We start from the raw sequence: 22055 nt of genomic DNA on the forward strand, positions 1-22055 counted from the left end.
CTTTCGCTGCTGCAGGGGACACCCCCATTTGCTGTGACCTTCTTCTGGGTGGGATGCCCCAGTAGACTCAGTCTCTCTGCATAAGGTCCCATCTTTTTTCAGGTCAGAGGGACGCCCTGACTGAAATTACAACCAGGAGTCAGAGTTTCGTTCCTTCTGGTGGGATACCTCTTGGAAATCAGCAGCCAGTCCTTCCCACTCAGGGACAAACCCCCTCTTTGAGTTCCTTTGGACTCCCTCTTGGGCTGTATTCTTAAAAACTGGAACAAATTTGACCCCCAAAGCCTAAGGAAAAACGCCTCATCTTTTTATGTAGGGTTTCCTGGCCTCAGTACAAATTCCCAGACCAAAAGGTAAGACCCCTCCACAGAACTCTTTCTTATAATACTGTTTTCCAGCTTGCCCTTTTTTGCTGGAATTCTTCCAAATGGCCAGAGGTCTCAAATGTACAAGCCTTCATGGCACTGTCCCCAAAATCCTGACTTCCACAAAAACTGTAGAATGTGTCTTGCTCAGTTTCATGGCCCATCTGACCCTGTGTATAACTTTCAAAGTCTTTGGGAACTTGAAATCTTACAGTTTGGCTTGGATGATGAATTGAATTGAATTCACTGGACAGCAAAGTTGTTTCCAAAAAAGATAAAATACTAAAGAATTGATTACTAAATACTAAATATAGGCTTATGCTTTTGGCTTCTTATTGCAGAAAAACTAAAGATAACTTGAATCTGTTGGAAAACATGCTTTGTGCCCTATTGAAAGAATGTCCTATGGAAAAGTTATGTTTTTTAAAATTATGAAATGTATTCATAAATATCAGATCTAAAGAATTCTGGTGTAGCAATTCACAAGTTACCAAGTTAGTTACTACTTAGTTTTCACTGCAGACAAGTTTCTAAGTTAAAATCCTGCTAAATGTAATTAGGATTGATGGAAATAAGGAAAACAACTCTGTACGTAGAAAATTAGGAGATATGTGAGGAAGATATAAGGAATGAGAACACATTTTTGTTGAAGGAAAAAAAAAAAATTTGTCCTATAATGAGACTGGCTGTTTGGAGAGAAAAAGTCTGGAACAAAAATCTGAATGCAAAAGTTGTAGAACGTCTGAGAAGGCAAAGCTTCAGTAAAGAATTTTGGGGGCACCTAGGTGCCTCAATCAGTTAAGCATCCAACTTTTGAATTCAACTCAGGTCATGGTCTCAGGGTTGTAAGATTAAGCCCCATGTCCGGTTCCTCACTTAGTGGGGAGTCTGCTTGAGATTCTCTCTCTCCCCTTCTCCCTCTGCCCTTCTCTCCCCACCATCCCTGCGTGCACACACTTTTTCTTTTTTTTTAAATAATTTTAGGGGCACCCGGATGGCTCAGTTGGTTAAGTGTCTGCCTTTAGCTCAGGTCATGATCCTGGAGTTTTGGGAGCAAGCACAGCATCAGGTTCCCTGCTCAGCAGGGAGGGTGCTTCTCCCTCTCCCTCTCCCCTCTTCCTCTTTCTCTCTCTCAAATAAAATCTTTAAGAATAGTAAAAATTAAAAAAATTTTATGTGTGGTCAGGACAGACTGAGATTGAAATGAATAGATTTTTAAAAGTACACTGGTGTGAGATTAAAATTCTGCTTTACTCTGTTAAAATGACAAAGTTTTCTTGGATTGTTAGTCTGCTCTTGATACGAAAATGGAACAGAGGGCTTTTTTTTTTCTTCTCTTTATCTGCCCAGAAAACCAAAGTTTCTATTTGTCTTTATCAGGTCTTTCATTACTTCAGAGAACTAAAACTTCTCACTATTAAAGGAGCTAAGTTTTGCTAATAACTATAAAACCTTATTTGCCTTTGGAATCTTATTGCCACCTTGGTTAAATAAATAATTAAGTTTTGGGATCCCTGGGTGGCTCAGCGGTTGAGCGTCGGCCTTCAGCCCAGGGCGTGATACTGGAGTCCCAGGATCAAGTCCCACATCAGGCTCCCGGCATGGACCCTGTTTTTCTCTCTGGCTTTCTGTGTCTCTCATGAATAAATAAAATCATAAATAAATAAATAAATAAATAAATAAATAAATAAATAAATAAAAATTTAAGTTTTGTGATGATCTGTAATCCTACTTAGGCATGTGCTTTATAACTTCTTGAGGTTTTGTTTTTTTTTTTAAACAAAATTCCCAAGATTCAAATTCTAAATGAAATCTTTTTTGAGTAATTGAGCTTGTTTATTTGGTACATTAAGTTGCTCCAGAAGAACTGTTAAATAATGACTTAGCCTTAGGTTACGTTGTTTGGGCAAATGCTATAACTATTTTAGCAATTATATCAAATTCCTAAAGCTTTAATATGTTTTGGCATAAGGTCATTGCTTGACATTCTAATTATTAAAATTCTAGGTGTCACAGAAATAGCCAGATTTCCTTGTCTGCTGCATTATAATGAACTCTTCTATGAAATCTTTAATCATGTCCATTTCTGAGGGTTTTTTTTGTCATTTATAGTTGTTCTGATGCTCTCGCAAAATGAGTTTTGTCTTCAAGGAGATTCAAAAGGACTTTTTGACAAATACAGGTTTTTGAGGTCTTTAAAATTACAAAACTAAAATGGGTAAGAATGTCCAGACCTAAAAACCACTGCATTTGAATTGAACAAGAATAACATGGGACTAAGTGAACTGAGGAAGATGATTATAGTTTTTGTGACTCCTGTTTAAAACACTGCTGGTTCTCTAATGTTTGCTCTTCCAGATTAAGGAAATTTCCTCTTAAAATATCTATCCTTTGCGAATAAGTTGAAACATTTAACTTTTCTCCCTACCTGAATCCTATGAAATTCAAAACCTCTGAGTATTCTTTCTTTCATGGCATTTATAGTTATTTGCCTAAGTTCAAGAAGAATCTGTTCCCCTTGTAACAGGACACCAATGGAAACATCGGTTATTTTACCAAGGCTTTGACGGGAATGTCACATTTGAGAGAGACATGCATAGACTCCAATATGCCCAAACAGCTTTAAGAAATAAGGCTGACTTTACAGAGCCAATAAAGCCCCTTGGAAATGTCCTGATATTTTGCTTACAAGTTCCCAGCAGCCTTACCAGATGAGTCAAGAATGTCACTTCCTGGCAGGTGTGGGAAACTTAGGATGTTTTAGGGATATCAAGAAGAGGAATTCACCCAAATCTATAGGTATTGAAGACATATCTGAATGAATGAATTTGGTTTGGCCATTAAAAGTTCAATCTAGAGATTGATTCCCTATAAAAAGTTCCAGCAAAGCAGATTTTAAAGAATCTATATGATCAATCACTATTCTTGCTGAGTTTATGTAAATAATTAGGCTAAATGTGTTAAAACTGGACTTGTTTTACAAACACATTAGTGTTGAGGTGCCCGGCTGGCTCAGTTGTGGAGCAGAAGACTCTTGATCTTGAAGTCCTGAGTTCAAACCCCAGATTGGTGTAGAGATTATTTATATAAAACTTCAAACAAATACATGAATTAGTCTTGACTTGGCTATCTGGAAATAATGGTGAATTCAGAGAAAAATTATGTTTCAAGAACACATTCTTATGGATGTTAGATTCTAATTTTGATTAACTTTTTTAATGGGGGGGGGGGGAAGAGGAGGAGGAGAGAGAATTTTAAGCAGGCTCCACACCCAGCATGGAGCCCGACATGGGGCTGGATCACAACCCTGAGGTCATGACCTGCGTGGACCACTGACTGAGCCACCCAGGCGCCCCTGACTAACAGTTTTTAATTGTTTGTTGTTTGCCTAAGCTGGACAACTTGAGGTAAAATTCAGAGAAACTGCCACAACAGCTCATGTATAGACAGTCTTCCTGCTTGTCATTCTGTAGGGATATTAGCGGGACCCCATGGGCATATGATTACTTGAATAGTTGAAAAATGGAATGGATTTTCCAACAATAGTTTCCGTCACTGCCAACTTCAGGCTGGCAGATGATCCTCTCTACTCATCTGCAGGGAGAGTCACACCTGCAGTTTACCTTGGACTCAGCTGCCTCCGCCCTTCATAATTCCTATACATAAGTTCTCAACTAACCAATACTGACCCACAGCTACGGACATCTCCATGTCCCTCATTCAGCAAAAAGAAGCTACTGATGATGAGACCCCTGCCCAAATGCCAAAGATTTGCCACTGTTGATCTGTTAGAGGGGAACGCAGAGGTCACTTTGAGGCAACAGGTTTGAGCACTGGAAACTTGAGCAAGACAAAAGGGTCCGCAGGGTTAGGAGCTGAAGCAAACAGCCTCGTTAAGTGAGCAACCTTGAAACAGCCAGAGGCCCGAACTGACCAATGACAACCAGGCACAGGTCCTAAGATGACGAAAAAAGGAGAAATTCCCAAGTCCCCATACTCTATCACTCTGCCAGTTTGGCCCCTCACCACCATCTCACCACAGTGTCTCCTTTGCTGTCCTGCCTGCTGCTTCCTTGCAGTGTTTCCAATAAAATTCTATCTCCTTTGTTCTACCTTGGGTGAACTCTTTCACACCTGCACCAGTGGCCCCCACCCAGTTGAGACCCCCACATTTGGTGGCCCCCTATCCAATTGGAGCACTCCACATCAACTTTCAAAATATACATGATTTTATTAAAAATTGTTATTAAAATTTTTATTAAAAATTACTTTTCATTTCTTATGTTAAAGATGGGCATTATTTTCTTTAAGTTATGGGTAGCTTTTATGATCTAGGCATTTTATTTCAGCAGTTAAAAGGAAGTCCTGGGTCTGATACATTGCTCTAGACACGTGATAGGGTTGCCCTAAAGGGCAACGTGACACAGAGCTTAGAGAGCACCTCATAAGAAAAAGTGGGACAGAAACACTAGGACTGAGTAATCCTGACCCCAAGCTAAAGAGCAAGAGCAAAGAGACATGTGGCAAGAAACTGTAAAAAAGTCCCTGGGGCAGTTCCTGAGGAGTTAGAAACATATAAACCATGTGTTCGGTAAATAGAGATACAATTAAATAGGCACAGGCACACCTGATTTATGTTGAGGCTATTAAAATGTTTCGTAAATCCAATAATCAATATATGGTGATATTTTAAACTCCACAAATGTGTGCAAGGGTCAAGAGAGGCATGAACATCTGTTAGCCTACTTGTGGGGCTGTCATCCCAATCTTCTGGAAGCAGCTAGGAGAAGGTACAAGGCACAGCAGGTGCCATCTCAGCTCAACACTCATGCTTCAACACTATGTACCTCTTACCACTGGATTTCCATGTATTTAAATAACTCCACATTGAAACCAGACAAGGGTACTTTCATTTCTATTATTTAAACTACACCCTCACACTGAAGGTGTGAGACGAGAGAAAGTCTCTAAACCAACTAATGTCCTTCCCTATAGAGGAAAATTTAAAAAAAACAAAAGAAACTCCTCACCTTCAGGGTTTATTATACTGAAGATCAAAAGAAAGAAATAACTTAAAGAACATAAAGCGCTGTTAGAGTGAGAACAGTCACAAGAGAAATTAGTAGAACACATACTTCAGCAAGTCAACCAATCTACAAGCTCAGGGTAAAACTGGTCAAAAAGTATTTTGAGTGCTATGCATGCATAGGCTAGGTGCTGGGGGAGAAGCAAAGAAGAGGGGGTTCAGTCTCCGCCCTTGTGATGTCTCCAGTCTACTTTACCCATCTATTATTTACCATTTCCTGAGGTGTCAGGACAACTCCCACCCAAAACTCAATGTATTTTGTAGAAAATTCCAGTTTTCACCAGCCTTTCCCATACTTACATTGAATATATTATATACTATTAGGGCCTGACAAAAATATGCTATTGCTGGTTTCAACTGAAGTTAAAAAGGTGTCTGTGGATTTCTTTCTCCCCTATAAATTCAAAATCTCTCAGCAGTTTGGGGCCTATATTCTAGGGATAATTTTCATGACTGAAAAAACTGTGTACCGCTTCTAAAAACTACTGAATTATCTACAAATACTTACTTTTGTCTAACTAAATATAATTTGGAATTCATGACAACTTACTCTGCCTTACTAAAAGCAGCAGCTCTGTTTTAGTTTACTCATTTGTAAATGATCAGTTTTCTAGGTTTCTTACGTATTAATTATTGCCCTGTTCTATCAAGTTCCTATATTAGTATATTATACTTTGAAAGAGGAAAAAAAAAAACCTAGAAAAACTAAAAACCTCAACTAGTTTGTTTTGATGACTGTTCTGTAGATATTTAACTTCCACCATTAATGAATTATAAGTGGCCAGAAGTAAAGCTCCTTATTCATCTTAAGTAGGAGAATACTGGTGAATACTGCCTTAGGCACAAAACTGATAAATGGGCAAATTTTCACTAACCTGAGTAGTCAAATTGCAGCAGATGTTGAGATCTGCAGGAAAATAAATGCAAGGTCAGAAAAGCAAGAAAAGCACAGATGCCACTGGAAAAAAATCGGAAAAAAGTGGGGATAAGATGAAGGAGAGAAGAGGTCTAATCATTAACACAATAACCACATGAGAACTGAGAAAAAGCAGTGTATTCTTAGAAGATATAAGTAGTGAGTAAATTATCTGGAAAAAAAATAGCAATGCTTGGGCCCTATGCAAGAATTTTAAATTTTCAACATGCAGATTCCAATACACCAGATAAAAATAAGTTGGATAAAAAAATTCATCAACTCTTGGCTGGCCTTAAAGATAGGAACTAGAGAGATTCTCTATATAGGCTTCCCAAGGGCAATAGGAAGTGCTCTTATTTTTGTATCTTCCACATATCTAATCCTTCCACAAATCTAATCCACCAGTAGAATGCACTGTCACCGCCTCAAAGGGGCTGTACCAGACTTCCCAAATTGAAGTGACCCCCCACCATCACCTTCCATTGCATTTTCTTAAGATTTTATTTATTTATTCATGAGACACACACAGAGAGAGAGGCAGAGACACAGGCAGAGGGAGAAGCAGGCTCCATGCAGGGAGCCCAACGTGGGACTTGATCCCTGGACTCCAGGATCACACCCTGAGCCGAGGGCAGACGCTCAACCATTGAGCCTCATTTTATTTTCTTCAAAGAAAATATCACTATTTGAAAACGACCTTGTTTACTTATTTATCAAGCTCTGTGGGAATACAGATCGTATCTGTTCTCACCACTGCATCCCCATACCTCCGATGTTAATGGCACCCAAGTGCTCAGTGGATATGTGTCAAATGAACGAATGCCTGAATCTGTTCAACCGAGTTCTAATTAGAGGACATCACACGTATGCAGGGAAAAAAAAGGTCAGAAAAATGGAATAGCCCATTCTAATTCTAGCAAGACCCCTGGCACTAACTGTGCAACCTTGAGCAAAATAAAATCTCTCCAATTGTCAACGTTCTTAATCCATTCAGTATCAGTGCTGCTTTCCTCATAAAAGGTTGCTGTGAGAATTGAATTTAAAAAATGTATGAAACAAACTAAGGGTTGCTGGAGGGGAAGTGGAGGGGGGAATGGGGTCATGGGGTGATGAGCATTAAGGAGATGTAATGAGCATTGTTATACGTAACTCATGAATCACTGAATTCTAACCCTGACACTGATAATTTTAAAAAACATATGTGTGGAGAGTGTCTGGGCTGGCTCAGTTGGTAAAGTATGTGACTCCTGATCTTGGGGTTGTGAGTTCAAGCCCCACACAGAGATTTAAAAAAAAATTATTGTGAAACGAGTTATTTTCATATCATTTTTGGAAGTTCTCTGGGAAAATAAAATGAATGAAATGAATGAGACATTTCCAGACCACCTCACAACAAAAAACCCTGCAAGAAATGTTAAGTGTTATACACATACACAGTGTGTACACAGTAAATCTCAATGGATAAATTCTGATGTTTAAATTAATCCACTATATAAAGAAATATCCTTGCATCAATGAAACTTATAAGCCTATTTTTAAATGAGAAATAGAAGAATTAAAAATTACACTTGACCCTTGAACAACATGGGTTTTAAACTGTGTAGGTCCACTTAATACCCAGAATTTTTAAAATAAATACAGTATAATAATGTAAATGTATTTTCTTAAACTTCCATTTATTGGGGATCCCTGGGTGGCTCAGCGGTTTAGCACCTGCCTTTGGCCCAGGGCGCGATCCTGGAGTCCCGGGATCGAGTCCTGCGTCAGGCTCCTGGCATGGAGCCTGGTTCTCCCTCCTCCTGTGTCTCTGCCTCTCTCTCTGTGTCTATCATAAATAAATAAATAAATAAATCTTTAAAAAAATTAAATAAACTTCCATTTATTAAGCAATCTCTACATCCAACATGGGGCTCAAACTTATAACCCCAAGATCAATAGTCACATGCTCTATCAACTAAGCCAGCCAGGCCCCACTCTTATAATCTTAACATTTTACTTTCTCTAGCTTATTTTATTGTAAGATTACAGTAGATGAAACAGATAACGTACACAATATTTTTTAACTATTATCAGTAAGGCTTCCTGTTAACAGTACGCTCTTAGTAAAAAAGTATCTGCAGATTTCTGAGTATGAGGGGGTCCAGGGTCCCGTAACCCCTGCACTGTTCAAGGGTCAGCTGCACTTAAATTAGAAAGTTTGGTGAAAAAACCATGTAATTACTCCTTATTCTGCAAAGTACCAACACAGTCGGCATTAGCTAACAAATGCCAAAGGAACAATCAACATAATTAGAATAAACCAAAACCAAGAAGAAAAAGAAGGGAGAAAATATAACTGTTAGGCCCTGGTATTTAGTCTCCAGGGTTAGCCTCTAGATTAAAAACAAAATTTAAATGTTAACTCCATATTAGGCTTAATCTGATTTTAGAGCAAGTAAGACTGATGAGGAAAGTCTTCACACTAGACAATTCTATCATAAATGAATTTTAAAATATTTCCAAAGCACAGCAACCGTGCTCCCCACGGCTGGGGATGTGAATGGGCCCCACAGCTTTCATCCCGTTAGGCCCTTACCGTGATCTGTGATACGTGCAGCAGGAGAGGTCAGCTCAGCAGCCCGCAGCCCGGGTCTGGCACGGCACGCAGTAACCTCTGGTTTACAAGGAGACTAACTGCAAGGCCTGTGTTCTCAGGGACATCCTTGACCCCGAGTTCCAAATATGTCCACAAAAGATAGACAACGCCAGTATAACTGCTACTGGCAACTCTGAGGAACTGCAGTGTGTCACAATGGAAAGGCAACCTCTGACTAGGAAGTGAGTCCTGAGTTGGCTAGGCTTATGTTACATAGGAAAACTATTTCGTCTCTCTAAAAATTCTGTTTCTATTATGTACACACTTACATTTTAGGCTATGATAAGCTTCCATTTATTTTCCATGGAAATTCTTGGATGTTGTGCTGTTTTTTTTACCATGTGATGTTTGGCAAGCAACTTACACTTTCTGTGCCTTACTTCCTTTACTAGTCTAATAAAAAAAAAAAAAAGTGCAATTAAATCACCCATACAGGGCAGCCCGGGTGGTTCAGCGGTTTAGTGCCGCCTTCAGCCCCAGGGCGTGACCCTGAGGTCCTGGGATCAAGTCCCACATCAGGCTCCCTGCATGGAGCCTGCTTCTCTCTCTCCCTGAGTCTCTGCCTCTCTCTCTCTCTCTCTCTCTCTCTCTCTGTCTCTCTCATGAATAAATAAAATCTTTTTTTTAAATAAATAAAATCTTAAAAAAAAAAATCACCCGTACAATCCCTTTCAACTCCTAAATTACTGTTACATATCTTTGCAGGTATATAAATAACTTATTTAAAAGCCACAGTCTTGGGGCACCCTGGGTGGCTCAGTCGGTTAAGCATCTGCCTTCAGCTAGGGTCACGATCCCAGGGTCCTGGGATCAAGCCCCACATAAGGCTCCCTGCTCAGCAGGGAGTCTGCTTCTCCCTCTCCTTGTCATACTCTCTGCTTGTGCTGTCAAATAATTAAACCCTTAAAGAAAAAAAAAAGCCACACTCTTAAGAGGAGCTGGGCTCAAGCCCAGGCTACACCAGGTAGAAGCCCAGCCTCATGCCTATCCCGCAGTGTGGCCCTGAGGCTCCAGGGAAAAATCACGTTTGTGGAGCTTCCTGTAAACTGATAGTAAAGATGTGGGAAGTCGATAAAGGTTACATCTGTTTAAAAGAAACTTGCAGTTGAAAGCCAAGCCCTGAGTGGCCATAAGGACCGGACATGCAGAGTCTTAAACCACGCTCCAGAGCTCTGGCTGCTGCAGTTGCTCCTGCCGTGCCCCTCCAAGAATGAATCTGCTCAATTGGACACGGCTGCACACACAGCTGGATTGCACATCTGCACACCGGCTGTCCATGTTCGCGGCTTCGCCGCCAAATGGTGGGTACCACCTCCCATTAAACAAGCTTTTCTCCAATTTGTTACAAGGGAGTATACACGTCCTGATTACAACGGGTGATGGGTAGGGGAAGGTCAAAAGCTCAGTAGAGATAATGGGGACAGAAAGGAAAAGCAGAGGGGAAAACGGACAGCGGCACGGCAGTCTGGGGGCCGATACACAAGACATGTGCAGCCCTCCAACTTTCCGGGCGCTAAAGACTCTTCCCTGCAGGACAATTATGTAACCTAAGGCCTGTTTCCTCTTATGCTCTGTGATCCTTGGAGTTAGTGTCTGCCAGGGTTTCTCCAAAGAGATGCTCTGGAACTCAGAAGGTAAGGTTAAACGAGCAGAAACGTACTCTCAATGGATCAGATCACTCTCCACCCATCACAACCCCCTGATAAATATGGGGTAAAGCCAATGTCCAAATATAGCCTCACGGGGCAGCCCTGGTGGCTCAGCGTGTTTAGCGCCGCCTCCAGCCCAAGGTGTGATCCCGGAGACCTGGGATGGAGTCCCACATCGGGCTCCCTGCATGGAGCCTGCTTCTCTCTCTGCCTGTGTCTCTGCCTCTCTCTCTCTCTCTCTTTCTGTGTGTGTCTCTCTAAATAAATAAATAAATAAAATGTTTCCCAAAAAAAAGCTTTAAATGGCATTCTTTAGGGAAAAAAAAACAAAAAACAAATATAGCCTCACAAAGGGAAGATTCTTCAAATTCAGATTTCTGTTTGTATTCATCTTCTATCATACTGACTTTTTTTTTCTGATTGACCTAAAAATCACAATAGGACCCTTACCTAAATTAGGTTCTTCAAACTTCAACAAACTTTGATACTAATCCAAGCATTTGAGGGATAAGCAAACATCCACATAACAGTTAAATTTTGAAATTATTCAAAAAGTGTGTTTTAGCCAATAAAACCTGAGATTCTTAAAAACAAAACGAAAAAAACCTGGTGAAATTGACACATTCACAAGACAGAAGGTACAGCTTTCCAGCACAAGGACTCTTTAGGGCCTTCTCAGGACACTAATGATCTATCGGTGACCTCAGAGTTTATATGTAACTCTAAAATATAAGCTATTTTTTCCTGTCTTCCTATAATAGTGCTTATGTTAACCAAATATATGACAGATCTTGCTATAAATTTTTATATATGTCCATTTTTTTTCTTCTGCTATGCTTGATGTTTATTGTAGAAATCAAAACCTAAGACCGTGTATGCCATGTTCTGCTTGTCACAGAGTATGTTTGTGATAAGCAACTCAGTTTTCTCACATTCGCAATGTGCTAGAGATCAGAAGAGGAGATGAAGGGGCTGGAAATGTGGTTACGTGACACCCTCTGATTCACACATTACATTAGGGCAGAAGCCCATTTCCTCCACCGTCCTCTCCACGGGCTCCGAGTGCTGGGGTGGATCCAGCACCGCCTCTCTTCTTCATGCTGAGAATGGAAGGGAAACTTGCAAAGCAAAGAAGACTTTGCCTGATAACAAGCAGCACTTCAACTGTGAGGTGACTTGATGAAGGAACAGCAGACTCTTTCATAGAAAGAACATGAGTCCAACATCTGTGTTCAAATCCCAGCTCTGAGCGTAACTCAGTGAGTGGTCTTGAACAAGTATAATTTAGCAGCTGAGTCATTTCCTTAGCCTGAAGTTTCTAGTTATTTATTATACTTGACACACTCATTCTTGTGATGGCTACATGAGATTTTGTGAAGATGCTCAACAGGCTGTAGATTCCGGACAAATGTTACCTGAATCTCCCTCCTAGGAAGCCACAAATGGAATGAAAGCATGTATGCTGTTCCTGTTTGCATGGCTCAGCACCCTGAGCTCTGGCTTGGAGCAGATTCCTGCTTTCACAATATGATCACAGGGGCTCTGACCAGTGAGGTCTAACGGTGACATTCCTGTATTGACTCACGACAGCATATGGCATTAATCAAAGCTATAAAATGCCTCACGTGTTGGCATGTTTGTCTCAAAATTTCATATCTAGTTTAAAAATACAACTTGTTCGTTTCCAATTGAAACTGGACTTGGTGTCTACTTAATTGCCCTGTCAGCAGGCAAATGGTTGGGTCTTTAATCACAGCATTAGATAAATGGGTCCTTCTAACAGATCAAAGTTTCTTTTGAGAACAATCACTTCCCGACACAAAACTGACACATCCCTAGCTTATCACCAAATTTTCGAAATAGGCTAATAAACAATATATATTACAGATTACAACATACATCAGTCATCTTCTCTTTGATAGAAAACTATGTGGGTCTAAAGCTTAAAAACTAAAATTTGACCCAACTACCTTATGTTCTAGAGTCAAAGAACACAGGTACTCAATAGCTGCTTTTCAAGGTGAGTAGGAACGGAAGAGATGTGGAAGTAATAAAAACTAAAGCACCTTTGTACTGAGGACGGAGCACTTCACGTCACTGAGAAAAGTTACATTATCATTGTCATTCCTAGGGATTTATCAGTCATCTGACTGATGTGGCCCTGTGCCTAGCAAACCAGATTTTGGTCAGGCCATGGCCTGTGAATCCAACCCTACTCTTACACACACCACCCAGGGCTTTTTGAGATTTTTCGGTTGCTACCCAGTAGGGCAGACACCAACTGTCTAGCTTTCCTCATTAATAGGGATGGCCACCAAGTATTCCTATTTCCTCCTTCCGTATACTTAAAATAGTGACAGAGATGTAGAAATCTCTTCTATTTATCAATTGACAATTTCAACATAAACATATAAAGGTGTGGGTCAAAGCAAAACACATCAATTCTTTTCTCCATTAACAGATGGCATTAGTGTTAATTACTCTGGAGGTTTGCCAAGTTTGAGTTATTAACTTTAATGAGTAGAAACACCATTATATCCTATAAAATGTGAAAATGTAAAAAATCATTATGGCATCAGAGACAACTTTAAAGACTGAAATGGAAAGAAAATGAATATTGTTTACATAGTGTAGCTTTAGACTTACCCATAATATGTTTAGTCATTAGACAAATACTTGAGGACCCACCGTGCACTAGGCATTGTGGGATCGCTCACTGAACAAAACATAAAGATCCTTAGCCTCATGAGGTTTATATTCTAGCAGAGATATACATATAGACAGCAAATAATAATAATAATAAATTATGTAATATGTTAGAAGGTATTAGGTGCAATGGAAAAAGAAAAAGAGCAGCATGAGGGGTTTTGGGAATGCTGTGGAGAGGGGAGGGGAGCAAAGGGAGTTTGAACCAGGTGGTCAAGCTATTCCTCATTAAAAGGTGAATAGAGGGGTACCCGGCTGGCTCAATCAGAGGAGTGTGAAACTCTTGATCTTGGGGTTGTGGGTACAAGCCCCACATTGGGTGTAGAGATTACTTCAAAATAAAATCTTTTAAAAACAAAAAGAACAGTGTGGCAGGAGCAGAGTGAGCAAGGGAGGCAAAGTCATAAGGTGAGATCAGAGAGAAAAGAGGGGCCAGATCAAGGGAGTACCTTGTAGTCCACTATAAGGACAGGAGTTCTTACTCTCAAAGAAATGGAGAGCCAGCCAGTAAAGGATTTTGAGCAGAGTTTGACTCATGTGTTGAAAGGATACTGGTGGCTTCTGTGTAGAGAACAGGTTGCAGTGGGCAGGGAACTTAGCAGGGAGCCCAGTTACGTGACAAGGGCAGGGATTCAGGCTAGGGACAGTGGTGGCCTGGTCAATGGAACGGTAGTGAGGATGATGAAAGGTGGTCAGATCCTAGAAGAACCACCAGAATTTCCAGACTGGATCAGGAGTGTGGCATAGAAGAAAGAAGAGCCAAGGATGATTCCAAGGTTTTGGGCCTGATCAATTACAGGGATGAAATTGTCATCTTCTAAGATGGGAAGGGCTGGGGGCAAAGCAGGGTTGTGAAGGGGTAAGACCAGGACTTCAGGATTGGATGTATTAAATCAGAAACGCCTAGCAGTCCTACAAGTGGAGATATTAAGTAGGCAGTTAGTTCTAAATGTCTGGTAGAGGGGAGCACCTGAGTGGCTCAGTGGTTGAGCGTATGCCTTTGGTTCAGGGCATGATCCTGGGGTCCTGGGATTGAGTTCCACATCAGGCTCTTCCCAGGGAGCCTGCTTCTCCCTCTGCCTGTGTCTCTGCCTCTGTGTGTCTCTCATGAATAAATAAACAAAATCTTTTAAAAAAATAAAATAAAAGTCTGGTAGAGAATTTAGGAAAGTGATCTGAGTAAGAAATACAAATTTAGAGTGACTGGCCTATATATAATGTTTGAACTCACGAGACTGGATGAAACTACCAGTGGAATGAGTAGATAAAAACATCAGGGACAAGCCCTAGGACACATTGATATTAAGGGTCAGGGTGAAAAAAGAACCAGCAAAGATATTAAGGGGTGAGGGAGAGGTTAAGAAGAAAACTAAGAGAGTGTTATGCTTCTGGAAGCAAATGAAGAAAAACTAAATAAGGAGAAGCCAAAAATATGTAGCCCAGAAAACAAAGCAAAACAACTCCCAGGCAAAAGGGGCAAATAACTAAAAACTAAAGCAGCTGCCACTAACAATGGTTATTTAGAAAGTTAGGCCTTGGGGCCTTGAGTGGCTCAGTCGGTTAAGAGTCTGCCTTTGGCTCAGGTTATGATCCCAGGGGCCTGGGCTTGAGTCTTGAGTCGAGCTTCCTGCTCAGTGGGGAGCTTGTCCCTCTCCCTCTGCCCACCCCTCCACTGCTCATGTTCGCACGGGCACACACACTCACTCCCTCAAATTTTTAAAATCTTAAAGTTAGGCCTCATCTAAATTGATCTATAAGATTTGTAGCCTCACAATGGAGATTATAAGTGGGTAGGCCTAAAAGTGAGATCACCTGACAGCTTTGGGGAAGCAATAGGATTCATCTTAAAAGTCAACTACTGAAAGATAAAACCTTCAACCCACTGCAAAAGCAAGACTGACACAAACCATATATATTCTCTCTCAAATCATGTATATTCTAAATTCTAAAATCTCAGAATTTTTAACTTAACTAATTTATTGTACTTCTGAATCTTCAAGGAAGACCTAGATAAGTGAGTTGATTAAGAATCTGAATTTAACACCAAGTCTCATGCTCAAGGCCCAACTCCAATCCTGCAAAGCTTTTACTAACCACTTTTCCAAATGGATATCATCTTTCTCCTTTGACTCTTCTATAGCCCTCACTTAAAAACTACTCAATCGGCAATCACATGGTCTTTAAATTAAAATAACTCTCATTGTTTACACCAGAACTGGATAGATGCTTTACATACATTTCCTCTAACCCTTAAAACAACTCTACAGAATTGGGTTTATCCCTATTTGATAGATGAAGAAACTGATTCTCACGGACGACGTTACTCAAGGTCACGCAGCTAGTCGGGGACAAAACCCAGATCTGTCTTACCACAGATCTTTTACCTTCACCCAATATATAAATAACACTGTCTCTGGAAGAAAAGTGCCACACCAATAATTACCAGTCACTATTTCTGTGACCCGGGGCAAGTTTTTAAATTTCTCAGTTGCTCAGTCTTTTCATCAGTGAAATGAAGATACTATATCACAGGTACTCCATTGCTGTGAAGATTAAATAAGATAATGTATGTAAAAGTTATAAACTATAACAGCTTTTATTCTTACATTTACTAGATTTTATGCTCCTTTGACAGGTTCTTAAACGTCACACGTGTATCCTTCCGACACCCAGTAAAGGGTTTAACATGAGTTGGATATCATCTATTTACGTTTGGAAAGATGTGAGGCATCTTTTCCTCCTCTAAGGGGAAGACTGGGTTAAGCAAGTATCTACAATCCAAACCTTAATTTACAACACAGTGACAAACTCAGTGCACACATCTAACATGAGACCTAAATAGCCCACAAGGCATTTAACTGTGTGGTGTTTCCTCTCCAATATGGCTTTTAGTGCTGTAACAGTTTAACAAAGGAAAAAAAAAAAAATCACAAACGAGAAATATCAATACGTTTTGTAAGAAAACATGCCTAGAAGGAGGGAAAGCAGAAAAAAAGACGTAGTTTGTTATCAGAATTAACAGACTTTAATGTTCTGTGTGCTATCTGATTTACAGCTTCCTGATGACATTAATATTTATAATCCTGTCTAACTCATCATTCATCATGAAATTTGATTTAAGAAGATCAGTAACATAGTTATTAAATTTCCTTAAGGCATACTCATTTCACTTAACATCCCTGCTAATGATGGATCTGTTTTCCAGCCTCTACAATGTGGGCTAATATTGTTTATTATGCCTACTTCACAGGTTTTGTGTGTGTGTGTGTGTGTGTGTGTGTGTGTGTGTGTGTGTGATGAAATAATATATGTCAAATTATTTTACAAATTATATTACCAGAAATAACTAGAAAGTCACCCACCACTTATCCTTCGGGAAATGTCTAGTATTAACAAAACAGATACTGATTTCTCTGCGTGTGCTCACTTAGTAGCACCAATGAAAACATTTTTTAAAAGTCTACTCATCTTTGAGAAGGACATCACAAATGTTTTAACCATAGAACCAATGGAAGGGGTAGTTGGTAAAGTAGATCCTTCCACAATGCATCTATATTCCAACAAAAAACAGCTTCAGATGGTTTCGACATGCCTTCCTAAAAGTGTAAAAATGGACTATCAGGTCAAGACGTAGCCATATACTACATATCTGACAGGGGTCACATACTAGGTTATTTTACCTAGTAGCTCGGTCTCTGCAAAATACCAAGTTGACTCAAGAGTACTAAAAACTAGTCCTTCTCCCTGTCTCCCATTGGTCATCTCAGTTGCTTCATTAACACTTGTAGCAAAACGAGAATAAGAGGAATTGAGAAATCAAAATTATTCTTAGGTCCAGGACTGCTTACCATTTCTTTCTGTTTCCTTGACTTAATTCCTTTCCAAATCAAGCATTGGAACCCACAAAAAGTTGATCACATAGTTTACTAGCTGATTCTTTGAGCCCCAAATTCCTTGAGTTCTTACCAACTTCCACCAAAACTTTAAAGAAAAATTGTATGAATGTCCAAAAGTAGACTAAAAGCTAGAAAAGATCCAAGGTCATACACATAGAATACATACAAAAGTATGTCCTAGCATCATTTTTGTTTATGATCTACCAAGTATGTTGAACTGTAAATACATTTTTAGCCCCAACAGTAAGAAAAAAGGAAGAACTTTTGAAGAAATCCTGCCAGGGGCAAATATTCAGATACTGCTAATTTTTGTTTCAGTATCAAGAGGCTTAAATTTGCCTTTGAAATAGAAGTAAACAATATAAATTGCTTGAGCACTTGAATTCTTAATTTCCTGTGAAATTCCTATTCTCCCCTCATTTAGAACTTGCTAACATTTCTTAAATAATCCTCTGAAAAGGATTCCCATTTTCCCAGAAGTATCCCACAAATATATGTAGTGCTTCTTTGTGTCAAGGTCACTGGCTTTTTACAATTTACCGAATTTCTGTACCCTTTTGTCAAAAAAGAGTTTATTGATGTTGACAAAAATCACTGCACTGTCTCTGTCCCTGATTATGATTTGTAAGCTATTTGAAAGATACGTGAGCTATTAAGTTTTTGTATTGATGATATTTGTTCTAGTATTCTAGCCTTTTTTTTTTTTAAGTGTTTATTTAGGTTTGGCAATTTTTAAAATACCAAAGCACACCATGAAACATACCCTCTTATTTAATGATCTGATGGTTGTGTTGCCCTTGTTTAAGGGAACTTGAATTTCAAGAGTCCCTGAATTACAACCAGGATGATGTCTAAGGCCAACTTCAACGTGATCTATCTTGCTCTTCTAAGAACTTTTCTTATATGAAATAACAATATCTGTTACTAGCAAAGCCAAAGGAGCATACTCACCAAGTGAACATAAGGCACAAAATATCCAAAAAGTGCAAGTGGTATTCCAATTGCCCAAACTGCATAAGCTGTCACCTTGAAGATGGCAAAATTGAAAATTTTTTTTGGAGGACTAAACTTCCTCCTGGAAAAGAGGGAGAATCTGTTGCTTCCTTTTGTTCCACTCTCTTTATCTTTGGCATTTGGAGCAAGAGGTCGGTAAGTAAAGCTAGCCAGAAACAGAACAAACATGAAGATGCAGAGGACCCTCAGTGTGTAGAAGAAGCTCACATTGTCAGTCAGGAACCTTAAAAGGAAAGGCAGCAAAATTGTGAAGATGCTGCTGCCGGCGGTGACAATGCCATTCACCAGTCCAAGGCGCTTCTTGAAATAATGTCCCAAAATGACCAGCGAAGGCTGGTATGCAAAGGAGCAGCCACAGGCAAATATGATGCCATAGGTCAGGTACAGAGGCTCGATGGAGCTGTGGAAAGATGAAAAAGATGGAAAGTAGCTTTCATTATTTTTATCAAGTGTTTAGCAGAATAGCAACCTCATAGTAAAAGTAGATTTTAGTTCACTGACGCCGTCTATGCAAATACTCACCAAAAAGAGGTGAAAGACTTAATAAATCAAGAATACAACACTAAAAATATTTTAATTCAATTGGAATGGATAATAAGACGCCTTGAGTATGTGAAAAATGACCACTAAGGCCAACTATGATCTTGTTCCTCTTCCTCTTTCTACGCATTTCAGGTGAACCAAGCAGCACTTGGGAAGAACTGCTGTGCTCTCCACAACTCAGAAAGCACAGTGCCAGGAAGGGCCTCAGTAAAATTGACAGTGATTACACTAACAACCGAAAAGCCTGGTCTCAATAAGAGTTTTGAAAAATTATCATTTTACTATGAAAACTCATTTTATTGAGATTTCCCAGGCACTTACTAAGCAATCTATTCAAAGGAAAAGCTGCATTTGATGTTTTCTCCCCAAGGTTATATCAGAAACATTTGCACAGAAGAGCAGTTGTATCTCATTTTTGCTGGCCTAAGGGCTGTAGACCAACCTTCGCCCTGTATTGCGTGGCTCTCAGTGTTGCACAAGATAACAAGAAATCATATTCTGATTGCAGAAAGACTAAGTGAAGTGTGTTATTTGTGATCCCACCTTGTAAGTTTTAAGGCCATGTATACCCCTAAAGAATAATAAAGGATTAATAATTTTATAGTTTAACCCAAAATAATATCATTACGCATCTTTTATGAATATAAAGGATATTATTACGTTCTTTGAAACAAGGTAAGGAATAAAACTGGTTTTTTTCTTTTGAAAAATCAATTCAAAAGGCTATAGATCAGTAGGTAAAGGCAAATTATTTATTAGAAACTAACACAGATAAAGTTGGTTAATAATTAAATTTTGAACAATAATACTAGTTTAGCAATATGCTAAAGTAATCATAAGGAACTCTAGAATCTGATAAAATCAAGGCATGCTGGCAATTCTCTAACATGTCCTTCCCCCTCTAGTAATCCACAGTTCACACAATCTCCAAATGAGACTCAAGAGTCACTTCTAGGCTTTCCCAAATTAATTTTACCTCACTCTGATCACCCTTAACTGAATCTCCACTCTATTCCATAACATATATTGAGCAGCTATGTTCCAGGTACTTGATGGGAAAAAATATTAAAACTGTGAAAATGCCCTGCTCATAATCTGCTTAGTGAAACAAGACATCTACCTCAAATAATATAGAACAAAATATAAATAATACTTTATTCATTCAGCCTCAGTTGTTGTACATAAGTAGTTTTCCAGATAACTGCAACTTACTTCTTAAGGTGTTAATTTATTTTTATTTAACAATTTTAAAGGGAAAAAATCTAGATCTATTATATATTTCTCTGCCATTTTCAAAGCATACATTAAAAATAGTACTGGGCAGCCCGGGTGGCTCAGCGGTTTAGCGCAGCCTTCAGCCCAGGGTCTGATCTTGGAGTCCCAGGACTGAGTCCCATGTTGGGCTCCCTGCATGGAGCCTGCTTCTCCCTGTGCCTGTGTCTCTGCCTCTCTCTCTCTGTCTCTTATGAATAAATAAATAAAATATTTTTTAAAAATTTAAAAATATTTTAAAAATATTTTTAAAATAAATAAATATGCTTTCTCCCTCTGCCTATGTCTTTGCCTCTCTCTGTGTATGTGTGTGTGTGTGTGTATTTCATGAATAAATAAATAAAATCTTAAAAAAAGAGTGAGAGATTCCAGACCATTGTCTGAATGAATGAATGAATGAATGAATGAATGCCAGGTGATGTTAGCTTCATATTTCTCCTACAGAGTAAAGCACATAAGCACAAACAATGGCATTTCACTGCTACTGAGCTTCTTTTACTTCTAAATTCTCACCGCAGTAACAGCTGGTTCAAATCGTTGAAGTTTGACAACTGAAGAAGTGCAGTGCAAATCAGTAAATACCAATCATGTGTATAAAGAGAATTCCAAGAAGGAATACTGATGTGACCTGGAGTTGCCAGAGAAGGCTTTCCTAAGAAATCAGGACTGGGATCACAGGAAGGTGGGTTCAACACCTGAACTTACACTACATTTCTCCCCACTCCTCTGAAAGCTTGGTAGCTCTTGATCAGTGGGTCAAAAAATGAAATTTAATTAAAAAATATGAGAGAGCTACAAGTAAAAGCATTCAAATTATGAAGCTTGGACTACGGCTAACACTGTGGTAAGTAAGTCACACTGCTTAAAAGCTTTTGCAATGGAAAGGAAGATTTTTCCTTGTAAACAGTAAAGTTTCTGAAAGCACAACTTTATAGTATCTAACAGTTCTTGAAAAGCAGCAGGAACAATCAAGTCCTTACCTTACAAAAGAACTGGACATGAGTCCAATGAATCCAACAGCAGCACCCACAACAGCTGTCTTCCGACATCCAAACATGTCTGTGAAGACACTGGCTATTGGGCAGCAAAAGAAAATCATCCCCATGGACAGAGAACTTACCCATGCTGTAAAAGAGGCACAAAAGGAACATTATGACATGGCAAACTGCATTTGTACTTATCCCATAGGACATAATACATATTTAGAACAATAGCAGTGCAAAAAAAGCTATTACTTTTTGGGATGGGAGGAAGTTGGAATAAAATAGAAACATACCTGAATCACAGCTCAAAGGACTGGCCGATATTAATTATAATTAGCACAGCAATTATTGTGTGTGTGTGTGTGTGTGTGTGTGTGTGTGTGTGTGTGTGTTTTAAAGATTTTATTTATTCATGAGAGAGACAGAGAGAGAGAGGCAGAGACTTAGGCAGAGGGAGAAGCAGGCTCCCTGCGGGGAGCCCAATGGGGGACTTGATCCCAGCACCCTGGGATCATGCCTGGAGCCAAAGGCAGATGCTCAACCCCTGAGCCACCCCGGCATCCCCAATTATTTGTGTTTAACTGAATTCTTGAAAAGCTTGTATTATTAATCAAATCATTCTCTTATGACCCAAACACTATTAATGCTAAGCTGTTACCTATGGTTTTAAGCAACTTCTAGTCTACAGAAAGGAAGTCATTTAAAAAATGAGATAATTTAGGAATGCATGTGTTTATGTTGTATTTGTATAGGTGTGTGTATATGTGTGTGTGTGTGTGTACAAACACACCTACCCACACACACATTCTCTATCCATTCACCTACAGATAAACATTTGGGTTGTTTCCATTATCTCAAACAATGCAATCTTGACTAAGGTGTTGGTGGTGGGGGATTAAGAAGTGGAGAGTACAAAGAGGAGATTGGCCAGATTAGTAATACAACTCCAGTCCCAGATGTGCAGAGCTGTTCAGGATGGGTCTACTTAAG

General features: G+C 39.4%; 1 protein-coding gene across 2 annotated transcripts in view; it reads right to left on the bottom strand.

Moving 5' to 3' along the window:
* SLC16A10 (solute carrier family 16 member 10) overlaps positions 1 to 22055 on the bottom strand; it is a 118201-nt gene that overhangs the window by 31835 nt on the left and 64311 nt on the right. For both annotated transcript variants that reach the window (XM_077902755.1, XM_077902756.1), the window contains exons 2-3: positions 21063 to 21207; positions 18205 to 18667 (exon numbers count right to left, since the gene is read on the bottom strand). In XM_077902755.1, coding sequence (XP_077758881.1) covers positions 18205 to 18667; positions 21063 to 21207 — 608 coding nt within the window. The remainder of the gene's footprint in view (positions 1 to 18204; positions 18668 to 21062; positions 21208 to 22055) is intronic.

This window comes from Canis aureus, chromosome 7 (assembly GCF_053574225.1).
Source record: "Canis aureus isolate CA01 chromosome 7, VMU_Caureus_v.1.0, whole genome shotgun sequence".
Taxonomy (NCBI): domain Eukaryota; kingdom Metazoa; phylum Chordata; class Mammalia; order Carnivora; family Canidae; genus Canis; species Canis aureus.